The sequence below is a fragment of the Arvicola amphibius genome, chromosome 1, assembly GCF_903992535.2.
Source record: "Arvicola amphibius chromosome 1, mArvAmp1.2, whole genome shotgun sequence".
Taxonomy (NCBI): Eukaryota; Metazoa; Chordata; class Mammalia; order Rodentia; family Cricetidae; genus Arvicola; species Arvicola amphibius.
In genome coordinates this window covers 68,673,918-68,692,702 of record NC_052047.1, presented here as the reverse complement: position 1 = coordinate 68,692,702, position 18,785 = coordinate 68,673,918, and the positions used below count along the sequence as shown (strand labels likewise).

The following is an 18,785-nucleotide window of genomic DNA, read 5'->3' as shown; positions in this document are numbered from 1 at the left end:
TTATAGGCTTGGATACAATGAGCACTAGTCCTTTTATCTATACAACCTCAGTAAACATCAAGTTTACAGTTCTAGAGTGAAATACCTCTGTGGAGAGTCCATTTGTAACATTCCTGGTATGAGCAATCCTCTATTCTTTATTTTTCCCAAACTATGTTTCTTTGAAACTTAGATAATTTATTAAGCAATTAAATGTTCAAGTGGGATTTATGAAAGTTTAAAAAAAAAACAGTTTTTGTTTTGTAATTCAACAGATTGATCTTAATCTGCTATTTCTGAAACCACAGTAGGTGCATGAGACTCTTGAGTGATGGCTGTTGCATGTTACCTTGCAGTCATCAAAACCTGTCTCCTCTTTTACCAGTGCTCTAGTTGGTACTCTTATGAGAAATATTTTGTGGGGTGAAAATAAAGTTTATACATAAGTAATAGTATTATGATCAAAAACGTAGACTGAGAGTGGAAGAGATGGCTCAGAAGCTAAAGGCAGTTGCTGGACAAGCTTGCTGACCCGAGTTTACTCCCTGGAACCTGCATAAAGGTGGAAGGAGAGAACCAATTCCCTATAGTTGTCTTCTGACCCTTGTATGCTTACTGTGGTGTGTGTGTGTGTGTGTGTGTGTGTGTGTGTGTGTGTGTGTACACAGAATAATAAATAAACTTAGAATATAATGTAAACAGAGTTTAAAGCAGAAATGGTTTATAAACCTTTGTTTCTTGGTCAATCTCTCAGTGCCTAACAGCTGGCAGTCCAACAGCTGTTGGTATTCTCCTTTGTCTAGCAGTTACCTTTGTTCACCATACACCAGAAAGATCTTTTTTGTTATTCTGCCAGCTAGTAGGTCAGAGTTTGTAGTAAGCCAGCTCTGAAACGAGCAGGGCTGACATGGCGCCACTCTTTGGAGGCAGCATGGTCACTGAACAAGCCTAAACAAATTTTTGGAGTGCTACTTGCAGTTCCTATAGCCACATTCTGACTGGGTTTGATACAGTGTTAGGGACAAGTAAGCTACTCTTTTTCACAAGGCCTTAAGAGTGTACGTAGTCTGGGTGCTGGTAGTGTACACCATTAATCCCAGCACTTGGGAGGCAGAGGCAGATGGAGCTCTATGAGATTGAGAATAGCCTGGACTACAGAGTGATTTCCAGGACAGCTAGGACTACACAGAAAAACCCTGTTTCGGGGTGGGGTGGGGTGGGAGAATGCACTCAGGGCTGATTGTAACTCAGTTGGTAGAGTACTTGCCTAGCATGCATCAAACCCTGAATGCAAAGTACCAAATAAAGCCATGGTGGTACAGACTGTAATTCTATCACTTGGGAAGGTAAGAGAGTTAGTAGCTGTCTTCAGTGGCATAGGGAGTTTAAGACTAGCCTGGAATGCATAAGACCCCGCCTTGAAAAAAAATTAATTTATTATTTTATCATATCTTGTTTGGAAAATGCTTTTGTAGTTGGAGAGGTTAAGTCAGATATTTACAGAAAGAATGTCACTGTGTCAACCTGAGGGTTGTTTACACACTTAGAGACATTTCTTCTGTCTCACTGGTGTATTGATCTGTGTCCACTATTGTTAAGTAGGACCTGCTGACCCAATTGGCAGGGAGGGGGTCCATTCCAATTCACTCAAGCCTTGAGTCCTGCTTGGCAAACAAGGCTCTTCAACTGTTGTTGTTTGGAGCAAGTTGGATCTAGCCTATTTTAGTTTTTGACTACCGTATAACTTCTTGTCATCAATGTTCTATTCTACTGAGTAGAGACCCTGACCAGTGGCTACTGGTGTGCCGTGCAGGCAGTTAGGCCTCCTCCTTTTTCAGAAGCCTCCTTTGCTAAGAACTGAGGCATGAATCTACTCTGCCATCTGGGACAATGAACACTTGGAGTCCTGTTTGCACTAGACCTGTAGTACTTCTGTGTAGAGCTCTTCAACTTTTGTGTTACTGCAAATCATAGCTTCTTAAAGTAGTACCTTGAGAGATGAGTTTGATATTCAAGGATCTATTCCCTCTTCTCTTCCAGAGTCCCTACCTCTTCTTGGTGGTCATCATGCTGTGACTTGAGGTCATTGATTTAGGGAAAGGGACACTCTAATGGGCTCTAGTAAATCCCTACTGGTCCAGCTAAACTTGTGGCTCTGTTTGCTTCTTTCCCTGTTAATCATTTGGACTAGTGTGCCTGCAACATCAGTGCCTTTTGACTAAGAGGACTTTATCCTTTTTAATTTTAGGTTCCATTACAGCTTATAGAAAGTGTTGAATGCCGTGATATATTCCAGCTTCATTTGACATGCAAAGACTGCAAAGTTATCAGGTAGGTGGTGTATTTGTGAGGCTGTGAAGTATTGGCAAAAATATTCTTTAAAGCCGGGCAGTGGTGGCGCACGCCTTTAATCCCAGCACTCGGGAGGCAGAGGCAGGCGGATCTCTGAGTTCGAGGCCAGCCTGGTCTACAAGAGCTAGTTCCAGGACAGGCTCTAGAAACTACAGGGAAACCCTGTCTCGAAAAACCAAAATAAATAAATAAATAAATAAATAAATAAATAAATAAATAAAAATATTCTTTAAATTGTTGTTACATAGTTTGTTAGCAAGATGCCTTTTGAAGGCTCCATTTGTTAGAATAATTTCTGACTAGTTCCTGAAATATTTTTAGTGAATATTGTTATATAAACAGACACTTTTTATTTGGATGTAATTTTAAACATATAAAAAGTATAAAAATTAAAATAGTAGTCATGTAACATTTACCCTTGTTACTACTTTACCCCAATTTACTTTATTATTTGCAGAGCCAGAGAGAGAGAGAGAGAGAGAGAGAGAGAGAGAGAGAGAGAGAGAAATGAGAGAGAAATGAGAGATTGAGATTCTTTTCTGAAAAATTAAGTTGCTTCACTTGGCTCTTCAACTTTAAATTCTTTCCTAATAATAGAATATTTCCTCATATAACCTGTATACCATTGTCAGTTTCACAATTATACAATGATAAGAACTTTTGCCAGATATTATCTTTGTCTTTTATAACATTCATTCTCACCCCGTCTCATTCAGCACATTCAGTAGAGAATTCATTCAGAGTCAGATAAAGTGTTTAGCTGCATGACTGTAATCTTCATTAATCTGGAATCTTTCTTTAACCTTTCTGTGTCTTTTATGATAGTGGCATTTTGAATAATATCGTTTCAGTAGATTGTTTCTCATTTTATGCTTGTCTAGAGTTTCCTCAAGATTAAATTGAAGTTAGGTGTCCACAATTGGAATACACAGACACACACACACAGACACACACTTTCTTTTCAAGGTCCTGTGTTACATCTAGAGACAGTTGATCTACTTGTCCCCTATTGATGACTTTTTATTAGTCCAGTCAGAGTGTTACCCAATTTCTCTAGTAATAGAGTAGTAGTAGTAGCAGCAGCAGTAGTAGTAGTAAACTTCTACATTCTCCCCCATATAACCAATAAACCACTTTGAGAAAATGCAAGTGTCTTATCTCTCACCAAAATTTCTCTAAGTTTAACATTTATTCATGATTTTATCAAGTCTAATTTTACCCTAATTGTTGCAAAATTATGCCTAAAAATGTTTTTAATTTAATAACTCTAGACATGCTCCATTCTTGACATTTTTACTTTATTCCTTTGATCTGTTTTGGGGTACCAGTAAATACTATGTTGTCATGTTAATGAGCTACCTTGGTTGGGACAATGGAAGGGTATAAGGGACCTCCCTGTTAAGGAAAACATTAACTTGCCTTTTTAGAGACTCACATTAGTCTTACTTCCTGAAGCAGTCTATGTGGCCCAAGGTGGCCTGAGACTTTTAGTACTCCTGCTTTAACTTTCTGACTTCCTGTGCTTACAGGAAGGAGCTACCACACCCAACTTACTTTTGATAACTGAAGCCATTCAGATTTTAAAGTTTGTGTAGTTTCAGTTTTCAGCACTACACTTAAAAATAAAAATTATTTAAGTCCTCAAAAACTCAATTTGTATTAATTATTCTTTTTTTTTTTTTTTGGTTTTTCGAGACAGGGTTTCTCTGTAGCTTTGGAGCCTGTCCTGGAACTAGCTCTTGTAGACCAGGCTGGTCTCGAACTCACAGAGATCCGCCTGCCTCTGCCTCCCGAGTGCTGGGATTAAAGGCGTGCGCCACCACCGCCCGGCTTGTATTAATTATTCTAACCCTTTAATTGTATATGCTGAAAATTGCTGTTGATAATGCAATTCTTTTGTTCTCTCTGTGGTTGTAGCTGAAAGTTTGCATGTCTTCTGGCTTAATTTGGATCTGATTGTACTAATTGCTAAGTAGATAAATTTTTTTAATACTTATTTGTTTGTTTGTTTGTTTACTTATTATGTATACAATATTCTGTCTGTGTGTATGCCTGCAGGCCAGAAGAGGGCACCAGGCCCCATTACAGATGGTTGTGAGCCACCATGTGGTTGCTGGGAATTGAACTCAGGACCTTTGGAAGAGCAGGCAGTGCTCTTAACCTCTGAGCCATCTTTCCAGCCCCATAAGTAGACAAATTTTGAAACCACCCCCCAACTGGCTATGGATAGAGTTGTGGTCTGTTTTTTAGGTTGACCTATTATGTCATAACAAAAGAAAAAGGACTTCTGAACTTTTCTGACTTTTCTTGAAATAGAGATAGATGACTTTAGAACTATCTGAAGAAGTAGGGTGGGACCTAATTCATCAGAGAGATAAACTAATGCTTTACTTTGATAATCACCATTAATTGCTTTCAGAAGAGATTCATTAGATTAAAATAATAGATTTTCCATATGTCCACCCTCCCATTTTTTTTTTCTTTTTTCTTTTTTTTTTTTTTTTTTTTTGGTTTTTCGAGACAGGGTTTCTCTGCAGCTTTTTTTTTTTTTTTTTTTTTTTTTTTTTTTTAAGAGCCTGTCCTGGAACTAGCTCTTGTAGACCAGGCTGGCCTCGAACTCACAGAGATCTGCCTGCCTCTGCCTCCCGAGTGCTGGGATTAAAGGCGTGCGCCACCACCACCCGGCTCACCCTCCCATTTTTTAAAGATCTTTTTACCCCTGGCTATAATTTGTTGTTTTTATTGTAAGTAGTAGTGAATGACTGTGCGTGATGCTTTCTTCACTTCTAGTTGTTCCTTCATTATGAACAGGCACTCTTGAAACGGTGGCTTTTCTTAGACTTCATTATCAACTGTCATCTGATTACATTCATATTTGTTTTGCTTTGCAAAGGTGTCAGTTCCCAACCTTTGAGCAGTGTCAAGACTGGCTTAAGAGATTGAACAATGCAATCCGACCACCTGGTAAAATAGAAGATCTCTTCTCATTTGCATACCATGCTTGGTGCATGGAGGTCTACGCCAGTGAAAAAGAACAGCATGGAGACTTGTGCAGACCAGGTAGGCCAGACTTCTTATAGAACTTCGCTTGAAGGTGCCTTTATCATAAAATGGGAACCTATACTATTCATGTCTTCTATCTCTGTCTATTTTTATAAAGTATCTTGTGTGTTTCCGGTTTTCTTTTTTTTTTTTTTTTTTTTTTTTTTTTGGTTTTTCGAGACAGGGTTTCCCTGTAGTTTCTAGAGCCTGTCCTGGAGCTAGCTCTTGTAGACCAGGCTGGCCTCGAACTCAGAGATCCACCTGCCTCTGCCTCCCGAGTGCTGGGATTAAAGGTGTGCGCCACCACCGCCCGGCCTGTTTCCGGTTTTCTAAGTTTAGTAAGATACATTTCCTCCTTTCTAGGGAAGGGAAGAAAACTGTTTGACACTTTAGTGGTTTCCTAGGCCTCTAATGACTATAAGAAGGTTGTGGGGGGTTATGAAACCCTAATGGACAGAAGCTGTGAATTTTGTGTATGTGTTTGGTAACATTCATATTAAAATGGCATTTGAGTAGGCTTTGAACCACATCAGCCTTGGACATTTTTGTGAAAGTGCTTAATTTCTCATTTTATTCTCTTACCTTTTCCCCTGATCTTTTATTAAAATGACATATATGTGTGTGTAAGATGTGTGTGATGTGCTAAGAATTGAAGTCTAGATCTTGCATATACTAAGACAATTATTTGTAGTGTCAATGTGTGTGCACAGGTGCATGTGTGTAGATGGTAGATACACATATGTGTGGAGACCAGAGGTTGATACTGGGTGTCTTCCTCTATGACTGTACACCTTATTTTTTGAGATAGGGTAAAGCTCACTGAGTCAACCAGATTAACTGGCCAACAAGCTCTAGTGATACTTTTATCTTCACCTCTCCAGAGCTTAGATGATAGGCATGTGCCACTGTGCCCTGCTTTTTACATGGGTGTTAGAGATTCAAACTCAGGTCTTCCTGCTTGCTCAACAAACTCTTTACTTTGTCATCTCCCCAGCTATTGCCCTGTCATCATTTTTTAAAAAAAAAAATTGTGTGTGTGTGTGTGTGTATGTGTGTATGTGTGTATGTGTGTGTGTGGCTTTTGCTCGGTGTACCTTTAATCCCAGCACTCAGGAGATCTCTGCTGAGTCCAAGGCCACATGCATGGTCTACATAACAAGGTCTACTGTGAGACCAGTTAGCCAGTCCCACATAGTAAGATCCTGTATCAAATTTGAAAAAAGAGCCACATTTTTTTAAAGTTTTTTTTAATGGTAAAGTTATAGTGAAATGCACAAATCTTATATTTACATTTGCTGAGTTTTAACCGTTGTGTATTATTTCAGTTTTTATTTCTCTATTGTCTCCTAGAATAGTAACTTAGAAGTGAACTTGTTATATCTCATTGTTTGTGACACTAATTCTAAGAGCCCTTCTTTGACTTGGAGTTGCCTGAGTTTTGCTAGTAAGGCTTGCTTGTCTCTTACCCGTTACTTCACAACAAACTTTTAAAAGAGGACCTCATCCATTGCTGGTGGGAATGCAAACTTGTATAACCACTTTGGAAATCAGTATGGCGGTTTCTCAGAAAATTGGGAATCAACCTACCTAAGGATCCAGCAATACCACTCTTGGACATATACCCAAAAGATGCTCAATCATACTACAAAGACATATATGTTCAACTATGTTCATAGCAGCATTATTTGTAATAGCCAGAACCTGGAAACAACCTAGATGCCTCTCAACCAAAGAATGGATAAAGAAAATAGAACACATTTTCACATTAGAGTACTACTCAGCGGCAAAAAACAATGATATCTTGAATTGTGCATGCAGATGGATGGAACTAGAAAATACCATTCTGAGTGAGGTAACCCAGACCCAAAAAGATGAATATGGTATATACTTATACATAAGTGGATACTATCTATAAACAGTGGATATTAAGATGATCTTAGAGAAGCGAAGTAACAAGGCAAACCCTAAGAAAAACATATGTAGATCCACCTGGAAAGTCGAAATAGATAAGATCACCTGGCAAAATTGGGAATATAGGGGTAGGGGGAGAAGGGAGGGTAGACAGGGAAGAAGGACGGAGAAGGGGAGGGACAAGGAGAACTTGAGGGAATGGGATAGTTGAGATGGAGGAAGGACAGAGATGAGAGCAAGGAAAGAGATACCTTAATTGAGGGAGTCATTATGGAGTTAGCAAGAAACTGGTTCTAGAGAAATTCCCAAGAATCCACAAGGATGACCCTAGCTAAGACCCTAAGCAGTAGAGGAAAGGGTGCCCAAATTGGCCTTGCCCTGTAGTCAGACTGATGGATATCTTAAATATCACCATAGAACCTTCATCCAGAAACTGATGGAAACAGAGGCAGAGACCCACATTGAAGCACTGGATTGAGCTCCCAAAGTGCAGTTGAAGAGTGGGAGAAATGAGAAATTGAGCAAAGAGGTCAAGACTGTGATGGGTTCACCCACTTGAACAGTCTACCTGAGTTAATGGGAGCTCACTAACTCCAGCTGGACTGGGAAGGAGCAAGCATAGGACCAAATTAGTCCCTCTGAATGTAGTTGACAGTTGCATGGCTGGGACAGAATGAGGGGCTGCTGGCAGTGGTACCAGAATTTATCCCTACTGCTTGTACTGGCTTTTTGGGAACCTATTCTCTTTGTATGGATAGCTTTCTCAGCCTAGATATAGTAGGGAGGAGGAGAGGGAGTGGGAATTTGGATTAGGTATGTATAATGAAATTTAGGATTTTTATTTTTTATAATAAAAATTAAAAAAGAAGTAACATGTTTATTGTTCAGAGGAACTATATTCATGCAACAATTATTTCTAAAAGTATAAATAAAGATTGATCATTAGTGCTTAAAAAAAAGATGCACAGTTCACATGGATGTTAACCTGTTAACCACTTACATGGAATTTTACTGACATTATTAAAGAAAGAGAGTGGAAGAAAAAATATGTTTGGATTTTTTCTTTTACGTAGTTTTACTATGTAATACACAGAGAAAACTTGTATTTGAGTTAAAAAAATACTCTGGTAGCATTTTTCATTCCAGCTCTCCTTGTTCTAATGCCTTCCCCTTGGTGGCCACAGCTTACTCACAAAATAGGAATATTCCAGACAGCCATATTCATGTCATCTCAAGGATGAAACAACGTGAGATATTTCAGAGTGATGCCTTTGTATAGTCTGCCCCAGAACATGAGACCATCAGCATAGATGCTGAGAACATGAGACCATCAGCATAGATGCTGAGGTACAGAAGTTAGTTTAGTCTTTAAGTCACACATAGAGTTGTTCCTGACTCCTCTCCTTCTAAATACTGAGTGTATCAGCAGGCAGGGAACTGGGATGTCTTGGTATTCTTGTAAATTTCAGTGTTTGGCTGTTGAGCATGTCATAGTGGAACCATGACATGTAGAGCACTGCAGCCAGTGCTCTAGGACTTACTCAGCCTTGGAAGAGGGCTTAACATTGTTATGGATTCATTTGCAAAACTTGGAAGTCCTTGTTAAATCTTGACTCTACTTTAACCACATCTCAAATTCAGGCAAGCAGTGGACTCAGAACTTCACTCTCATATCCTCAGCTTCAACAACAGTTTTCATTGCTATGACAAAATTCCCGACAAAAGGTGCTTTAACAATGAATGCAAAGGTTTAGTCCATGATACTTCATCATGTTGAGGAAGTCATGTCTTAGTTACTGTTCTTTTGCTGTGAAGAGACTAAAAGAAGGCATTTAATTGGGAATTGCTTATAGTTTCAGTGGTTAGTCCTTTATCATCATGGTGGGGAGCATGGCAGCAGAGAGGTAGGCTTGGTGCTAGAGAAGTGACTGAGGGCTACATCTCAAGTAGGAATTATCTCAATCAGATTGGACCTGGCATGGGCTTTTAAACCTCACAACTCAACTCCATTGACACACTTCCTTTAACAAGGCCACACTTCCTAATCCTTCTAATCCTCTCAAAGAGTTCTACTTCCTGGTAACTATATATATGAGCCTATGTGGGTCATTCTTATTCAAACCACCACACATGGCCACAGGAACTTGGGCCAGCTGCATATATTGTGTCTGTGGTCAGAAAGCAGAGAACAGTGAGTGTTCAGACCACTTTCTCCTTTTTTGTTTAATTCAGGGCCCTTGCCCATGGAATGTACTGCCAGTATAGGCATGTCTTATTTCACTTAACCTAATGTATGTAATTCCTTACGGGTATGCTTAAAGACTTAATTCCGAAGTGGCTCTAGAGCTCATCAGGTTGATGGTTGATATTAACCACCACAGTTTCCATTCTCTGTCATAGTCAGCTTGTTGGTGCTGCCTCTGTAGTAGAAATCAGGCTTAAATTCAAACTAGAGTGACAGATGACTGATCATTCATCTATTACGTTAATAGTGCCGTGTCTACTCTCTGACCTCTGGTAAGAAGTGTCTATCACTTACATTATATCTTGTTTATCTGTAGGTAACATGGGCTTGGGTCCTACACTACTGTTGGATTGACTGTCTTCAGGCATTGGACAGAGCCCAAGAAATGTGTACTTCAAGGACTTTCTAGAACCTTGATACGTAGAAAAAAAAATGATTTTTCCCCATCACTTAGAAATCTGAAAGGGGTATCTTTTAACCTCTCTGACTTGTGCTAGTCTGCGTCCTTGCCTGTGCTTTGTAGGTTTGTATACTCAGAATCATCTGGGGAGCTAGATTTTTTTTTTAAATTGCAGATTCACACTGTGGCCTATGAGTAAGATTGTCTATTTGTTTTAAAAATTCATTTCCAATAAAATTAAATGCTTGGAGTGTTGTATGAATGTAGTGCAAGAAATACTAAATGTTGAGAAGGTAGATTAGGGAGCAGAGGAGGCAAACAGGAAGAGTTGAAGCAGAAATAAAAAGTCATTCAAAAGCCTTGGCTTCTTCAATTTCTTCATGTCATAAAGCTTTCATTGTAGAGGTCTTTACCTTTTTGGTAAGGTTCATTAATTAATTCATTCATTTATTGAAGCTATTGTGAATGGAATTATTTTGGCATACAGAAATGTTACTAATTTTTTATATGTTGATTTTTCTGTTCCGCTCCCTTGCTAAAATAGTTTATTAGGTCCAAGACTTTTCTGGTGATTGTTTGTTCATTTATTCATTCATTCAGTCTGAGGCACGGTTTCATGTAGCCCAAGCTGGCCTCATACTCATTGTGTAGAAAGGACTATCTTGACTTTGAACTCCTGATCCTCCTGTCTCTACCTCCCAAGAGCTGGTATTACAAGTGCATACCACACACCTTGCTTTGAGGTTGCCTTTAGGGTTTCTAAATTATGACATCTGTAAAATCCTTCCTTTCTTATTTTATCTCTTTTATTATTTTTCTTATTTTGCTCTTGTAGCTAAATCTTGAAGTACTATATTGAATAAGACCCTCATTCCTCATTTTAGAGGAAATGCCACTTTGCTTCTATTTGATCTGATATATTAAAATTAGTTATGAAGGGCCGGTGAGATGGCTCACCAAGTAAAGGAGCTTACTGCTAAGCCTGATGATCTGAGATCCATCTCTAGTACTATTGGTTTATCATGTATTAAATAATGATATATTGATATTTTTGCCTCTGTTGAGATAGTCATGTGATTTATAGCCATAAGTGTATCAATGTATTTTGTTTATAGATATACGTATGTTGAACATTGCTTCTCAGGAATGAAATCTATTGGGTCATGGTATATGATCCTCTTAATGTGTTTTTAACTTTGATTTGCATATATTTTATTGAGAAAATTTTAGACATTTCAACAGAGAAATTGACTGGTGCTTGCTTGGCTGTTGTGTTCTTATCAGGTTTGGGTATCAGGGTAATACTGATTTTATGTAGAATGAGTTTTGTAGTGCTTTTTCCCTTTGTATTTTGTGGAACAATTTGAAGAATACTGAAGATTGAAGGTGTGATTAGACTTTTTTTATTACTATTTTAGTCTTGTTGCTTGTTGTGGATGTGTTTAAGTTGTTCTATTTTCTTAATGTTAGGAGGGCATACATATCAAAACATTTATCTTTTAATGATCTTCTAAGTTTATTGGGATTTGTTAAAAACTTTCCGCTTTCATCACTAATTTTAAAACTGCATTTATTTTTTTTTTATTTATTTGCGTGTGTGGCTGAGGGAGTGCATTTGAGGTCAGAGGACGACTCATGGGAGTCAGTTTCTCTTCCTACTACCAAGTGGATCTTGGGGATGGAGCACATGCCATCAGCCTAGGCGGCAAGCTTCTCTACCTAGTGAGCTGTTTCACTGGTCCTTTCATTTCTAATTCTATTGATTTGGTCTTCTCTCCCTCTTTTGGCAACAAGCAAGCTTTTTGTTTGATTTATGTATTGTTCTTTCATTCTTCATTTTGTTAATTTCTGCCTTGATCTTTATTATTTCTTGCAGCCAGTTTTTGAGTTTGACTTGCCCTTGTTTTTGTAAGTCCTTGGAGGTGCATCATTAGGTTATTTATTGAGATCTCTGATTTTTTTAGGTTTTTATTCACTTTCTTATGCATATGTGTATCTACATGTTTGTGAGTGAACATGCATGTTGTGGTTGGAGAACAACTGAGTGTTGATCCTCACCTTCTACCTTGTTGTTTGATGTTGTGCTGTGTACTCCAAGCTAGCTGGCTCATTAGTTTCTGGGTGATCCTCTTATCTATACTTCCTACCTCTTTCTGTGAATGCTGGGATTCCTGGAATGTGCAACTGTGTACAGCTTTTTACAGGGGTTCCTGGAATCTGAGCTCAGGTTGTCAGGCTTGCATGGAAAACACTTTTATCACCACTGAACCATCTCTTCAGCACTTAAAAATGTTTCAGTTATTTTAAAGAAATATGTATTGGACCATCTAGACGGTTAAGTAGGTAAACGTACATGCTGCCAAGCCTGGTGACTTGAGTTCGATCCCCAGGACTTACACAATGGGAGTAGAGAACCGACTCCTGAAAGTTATCCTCTGACTTCTATGCATGTATTGTGGTATGCACACCTAGCCCGCATAAATAAATATATAACATCCAAAAAATTTAAAACATTCATTTTTATATATGTTTGTATTGTCTTTACTATGTGTTTATGTGACATGACTGTGGGTTTCTTTTTTGTATGTTTGTTTTGTTTTGTTGTCTTCGAGACCGGGTTTCTCAATAACTATGGAGCCAGTCCTGTAACTCACTCTGTAGACTAGACTGGCCTCAAACTCACAGAGATTGCCTGCCCCTGCCTCTTGAGTGCTGGGATTAAAGGTGTCACCACCACTGTCCACCTGGCAAGTGTGGTTTTTTAATGTCTACAAATAGCTCTTTAAAAACAAATTACTCAAGCTATAAGCTTTCCACTTAGAATTGCATTAGATGTATCCCAAATGTTCTGTTAAATTGTGTTTTCATTTTTATTTGATTCTAGGAATTTTAAAATTTTCTGTTTTCTTTAGTGACTTACTATGAGTGTGTTGTTTACAAGTACATTTCCATGTACTTGTGCAGTTTTTATGACTTCTCTTGCTATTGATTTCTAGTTTTATTCCATGGTGATCTGAGAAGATACCAGAAATTTTTTTGCAGTTCTTAGGCTGTTGTTAAGATATACTTTATGACTAGGATGTGATCTATTTCAGAGGTGGTTCCAGGGATTACTGGAAGAATGTATATTCTATATATTTTGTAGAAGTCTATTATATTCATTTGATCTCTGATATAGTTTAATTATGAAGTTTTCTTTGTGAATTTTTATTTTGATGACATGTCTAAAGATGAATGTGGGGTATAAAAGTCACCCACAATTACTGGGTGAGGAACTATGTGACCTTTTGTGTTCATTAATGTTTGCTTTATGAAATTGGAAGCCCCAACATTTGATGCATATGCCTTTAGAGCTGTTATATCTTCTCAATGAATTGTTCTCTATTAATATATGGGCTTTTTTTATATCTTTATCTTAGGTTTGACTGTGTCCCAGTATTTATCACTGTTAATGTTCACTTGTTTGTTTGTTTGTTTGTTTTTGTGATAGGGTGTCACTGTATAGCTCTGGCTGGTCTGGAACTGTATGTCAACTAGGTTAACTTTGAATTTATGATTATTGGGGTTAAAGTGTGCACCACCACACCTGGCTGTTTATTTTTATTAATGCATTAATATGGTCTTTCCTTGTCCTTGGCTTCCACCCCTGAGAATCTTCTGCATGGGTGGTCTGTTGGTGATGCTTTCCACTGTTTTTATTTTTTTAAATCTGATTTACCAAGTTCTTTATTTTTAACATTTTTTTTTTTATAAAACACCAATTTTGCTGAATTTTTCTTCCATGTTGTTTTATCATCCATGTTACTGATTTTTTCATCCACTACTTTGTCTGTGTTTCTTGCTGACTTTTTTCTTTAGTTGCTGGTTGCATATTCTTTGAGAACACCAATTATTTCGCCAGTAAACTTGGATTTTTCATCTGGTAGTGCCTTGAGATCAGCAGTTGGGGAGTTAAAATGCTCTGACCTTTCATGCTTCTTCTGTTCCTGGATTGTGATTTGTGAATCTGCTAGTTCGGGTGTTGCTTCTGGTTTTTATTTGAAGGTAATCTTAGTGAGAAGCTTAATCTTGGGGCCTTCCTCCCACTGAGAAAGGGAAAAATAAACCTTCTAATGGCAGTGTCAGATCACACACGACAGAGAACCCACTTGATTCAAGCCTGATTAAAGCTCACTTCTACATTAGAAATGACTGTGGGGCAGAGAATGGTGAAACTAATATAGATTGTGCTGCGAGCTTAAAACTAGTCAGGGCAAACTGGAGCAGTGAGTGGATGAGATGGAGGAGGCAGGGAAAGGTTAACATCAAGAAGAAGACAAGTGGGGAAGTTATGGAAGGGAAAAGAAAATAGGAGATTTAGAAAAATCAAAATCAAAATAACAGTAAAACAAAACATGATACCCTATTTGAGACTTTTTAAAATTAGATAAATGAGGAGGCTGGAGAGATGGTGCTATGTTTAAAGCACGTACTTGTTATTCTTGCAGAAGGCTCAGGTTTAGTTCCTAGTACTCATCTAAGTTCCTAGGCTCACAATCCTCTGTAACTCCAATGCCAGGGGATCTGACTCCTTCTTCTGTCTTCTGAGGGCACCAGGCAAATATGTGATGTACATATATACTTCAGGAAACTACCACACATATAAAATAAAACATATAAATCTAAAGTTTTTAATTAGATAATGTAAAAATAGGAATAATAATTAAAACAAAAGAGCCAGTGAGATGGCTGAGCAGGTAAAAGTGCTGGCTGCTTAAGAACTGAGTTTGATCTCCAGTACTCAAGATGGGAGAAGAGAACTGATCCCCACAAGTTGTCCTCTGCACATGCATGCATACATGAGCCTGCATTTATACAATGCAATAATTGTGAGAATAAGTACATAAATAGAAAGCATGGTTTTTGTTTGTTTTTTAAATTAAAAGCTAACAAAGATAGCTGGGCATGATGGAGCATGCTTGTAATTCTATTACTGGGGAGGCAGAGGTGTGAGGATCAGCCTTAGAATCAACTGAGGCTTTGTGACAGCCTGTCTCCAAAAACCATTAAAATAAAGTCAAAATACTATTTAAAATATCATAGGAAGAAAGATAATAAGAAATATAGAAGGAAAAACCAAGTAAGGAAAGGATAATACTATGCTAGATTAATTTATGAAGAATAAGAATTAAAGACCTAAAAGTTGGAGCTTCAGTGATGGCTCAGCAGTTAAGATAAAAGCAATGGCTGCTCTTCCTGAGGACGAGGGTCTGATTCCCAGCTCTTACACGGTAGCTCACAACCATCTTTGACTCCAGTTCCAGCAGATTCTATGCCTTCTTCTGTCCTCCATGGGCACCAGCATGCAAGTGATACACAGACATTCATGCAGATAAAACATCCATACTATTTTTAGAATAAATAAAATCTTTTTAAAAGTGTTATAAGTGAAAGTATTACCACAAACATACTATAAAGGAAACGGAGGAATGAAAGGAAAAGCTGACATGTTAGCAGTTTCAGATGGCAGACTGCCAGTTACATGCATGATGAGGAAGGGCAAGGTTAGCTGTACCTGTTGATTCTTAATCTTTCAGATTTATGCTGATTTGAGCCTGTATCTAACGTCTGCTCTAACTATCTTCATTTTTATAGCTTCTCTTGTTTGTATACCAAAAACTTCTCATGGCAACACTTACCTTTGTGGTTGGTGGGCTAGACAGATTTCTTCCACCCCTGTAGACTTCCCTTGGGTCCTACCTAGGAGTGGAGAGTGAATCCACAGCATTCAGATCTGCACGGGTGAAGGGCCTGTTTCCACGCTTTCTAACCCCCTGGGTATTGATCATTGGAGCTGCAGTTTTCAGACTCCAGAGCCTGATCTACCTATAGACCTCAAGCTCAAGTCGTCTAACTCTAGAGTTACCATCAGTTAATGAGATCTGATCCTGGCCACAACTGCCTCTCAAGCCATCTATCCCTTTGATCATGGCAGGTTAAACACCTGCCCTGTGGCCGTTTCCTGTTCTAGGTCTCCAGCATAGCTCAGTTTTAAACAATAGATTATCTGCTAAGATGGTGCCCAGAAGCCAGTGGTTATTTCTTAAATCACAGGATCCTTTTAGGATAACTGTTTGTCCTAAAAGCAAGGTGTTAATATAAAAGACCATTAATAAAAATGCATTCTACCTCTGTAAAACCTAAAAGTATATCAGGAGAAGGGACAACATATTTCTCTTTTAAAGATGTATGCATGTATTTTATGTATGTGTGTGTGTGTTTTGTTTGCATGTAGGTCTGAACACCAGAAGAGGGTATTAGATACCGTTATAGACAGTTGTTAACCACCGAGTGGGTTTCAGGACCTCTGGAAGAACAGCCAGTACTTTTAACCACTGAGCCATCTCTCCAGCTATCTCCTTTTAACAAACTTGAAAGTTTCCACAATTTTACAGCTTTATATTTTAAATGAAAGGGCCAATACTCTTTACAATTTGTAGACAGATGGCACCTCAGTTCAGATAGCTTAGTACCTTATTTGAGAGTCTGTTACATCGATTCTAAAACTTTTCCAAATGGACCAGATTTAACTGTTATTCCTTCCTGCTGCTCTGAACATTATCTTTTTATAGCTCATCTTCCGGAAGCATGTGATACCTTAACTTAAACTCAAGAAAAGTAGTTTAAATGGAACATGGTTTTACAGGGTTGGCCTTCATCCAAGCAATTGGTGTTTCCTGCTTTGAAGCTCACTCCCCAGGGAGAGCAAAGCTTTATCCTTCTCTCTAAAGCAGTCTGTTGTGTATTTTATTTGTTGTGTTTTCTTTTAGTCCGGTCAACATTTGTTTTATAGCTGGCAACGTGGGTTGTACACATTAGGAGCCTGCTTGGTGGTTTTGTTTAGTAAGTTACGCTCTAGAACCATGCACTTCTTTTAAGTGGGAAAGCCTTTTAGGTGTAGGTCTGGCTCTACCATTGTTAGGGTCTTCAGAGAGAAAGGGCCACATTTATGAGAAATGTGACCAGGTTATAGCTAGAGGATGAGGTGTGTTCTTACAAAAACCTAGTTTCTTTTAATAATGGGGTGTTTCCTGGGACTTCTGGTAACTGGTAGTTAGGATCCTGTGATCACTTGCCTGATTGCTGCTGTTCCTGAAAACCAGAAGGCATTTCTTAACCTATTTGCAGTTTGACCTTATCTGAGCTGACAGAGTTACCTCGTAGTGTGAAGTGCCCATGTGTTCCTCTGAGGAACTAGGAATGCCTTAGTAGCTCCCTTTGAATTGTGACTGTAGTGTTTCCATACATGGACTGTCTTAGCTGTCTAAAAGCCAGAGAACTCTCAGGTCCTGAAACGTGACCCAGAAGGGTTAGGTGAAGAATTTTAGATCTATGTTACTAATCTTGCTGGTTTTAAAGACAGATTTTATTTCTTTCTATGCGTACTGTCAGTTTGGGTGGGGGTGTAGGAAAGTAGTCTGTGTGGTTACAAGAAAGAACATGGGGTTTGGGACAGAGAGATGTGTCATACTAACCTCCGCCAGACTGTTTGCCCTCTGAAAAATTGAGTGTAGTTAATGAGCGAAGCAATACCGACAGAAAGTTCAAGCAACCCAACATTTTTTTGCAATAAGGTCTTACTTATATAACCCCCTGGCTCTCTTAGAATTCTCATAGAGATATACCTGCCTCTGTCTGCCTCTTTTTCCTGAGTGCTGGGATTAAAGGTGTGCAGTGGCTAAGATGACATATCTTTTTTTTGTTTTTTTGTTTTTTTGTTTTTGTTTTTGAGACAGGGTTTCTCTGTGTAGCCCTGGTTGTACTGGAACTCGCTTTGTAGACCAGGCTAGTCTCAAACTCACAGGGATCCACCTGCCTCTGCCTTTTGAGCACTGGGATCAATGGCGTGTACCACCACCACTTGGCAATGACATAATTCTTAATCTAAGTTAGTCCTCTTTTCTTTCTGCTCACTTTTTCAAATAAAGCTAAATATATGTTATTTGTGTAGACATTCCTGCCTTTACAACAGTGTAAATAGAACAGAGCAAAGTAGTAGTGGTTTTGTTTTTCTATTGATGGAGGTTTCTGTCCTGCCCGGTTCCCTGCAATTGTTAAGTCCCAAAGAAATCACACAGAGGTCTACATTAACTATAAACTGATTGGCTCAGGCTTCTTGTTAACTCTTATAACTTATATTAGCCCATTATTCTTGTCTATGCTAGCCACATGGCTCAGTACCTTTTTCAGCAAGGCAGTCACATCTTGCTTCTTCTGTGGCTAGGCCAGGACTGCATCCTCTTCCCAGAATTCTCCTGTTCTCACTGACCCACCTCTACTTCCTGTCTGGTTGTCCCACCTACACTTCCTGCCTGGCTACTGGCCAATCGGTGTTTATTTAAAATATAATTGACAGAATATAGACCATGGTCCCACACCATTTTTCCATTTTGAAAATTTGTATTTATTTCTTTGTTTCTGCTGTTTCTCTCTATCTCTAGGGGAGCATGTAACGTCAAGGTTTAAGAATGAAGTGGAGCGGATGGGTTTTGATATGAACAACGCCTGGAGGATTTCCAACATCAATGAGAAATACAAGTGAGTTACATGGATATTTGTAGAGCCCCAATTCTCAGGTGGCAGAACATTGAATGTAGGTGCTTTGAAATGGAATTTAGTATTTTAGCTCTAAATTCATGTTCTTCAGAGTTCTTTTGGAACCTTTTGTTCAATATTTCTGGAGTGGGAAATGATCCTTGGTTAATAAGATCCTGGAACCTTTCTTTAACCCCTGCAGTTCTCCATTTTTCCTTCGACATGCATGTCTAGAAGAGACTGTGCTTACGGCGGCAGCAGCGTTTTCATCACCACTTTGCT

At 38.6% G+C, this 18,785-nt stretch overlaps 1 protein-coding gene across 4 annotated transcripts in view; it reads left to right on the top strand.

Moving 5' to 3' along the window:
- Nucleotides 1-18,785, top strand: part of Mtmr3 (myotubularin related protein 3) — a 140,814-nt gene that overhangs the window by 81,180 nt on the left and 40,849 nt on the right. For all 4 annotated transcript variants that reach the window (XM_038335623.1, XM_038335622.1, XM_038335621.1 and 1 more), the window contains exons 6-8: nucleotides 2,228-2,310; nucleotides 5,225-5,391; nucleotides 18,410-18,506. In XM_038335623.1, coding sequence (XP_038191551.1) covers nucleotides 2,228-2,310; nucleotides 5,225-5,391; nucleotides 18,410-18,506 — 347 coding nt within the window. The remainder of the gene's footprint in view (nucleotides 1-2,227; nucleotides 2,311-5,224; nucleotides 5,392-18,409; nucleotides 18,507-18,785) is intronic.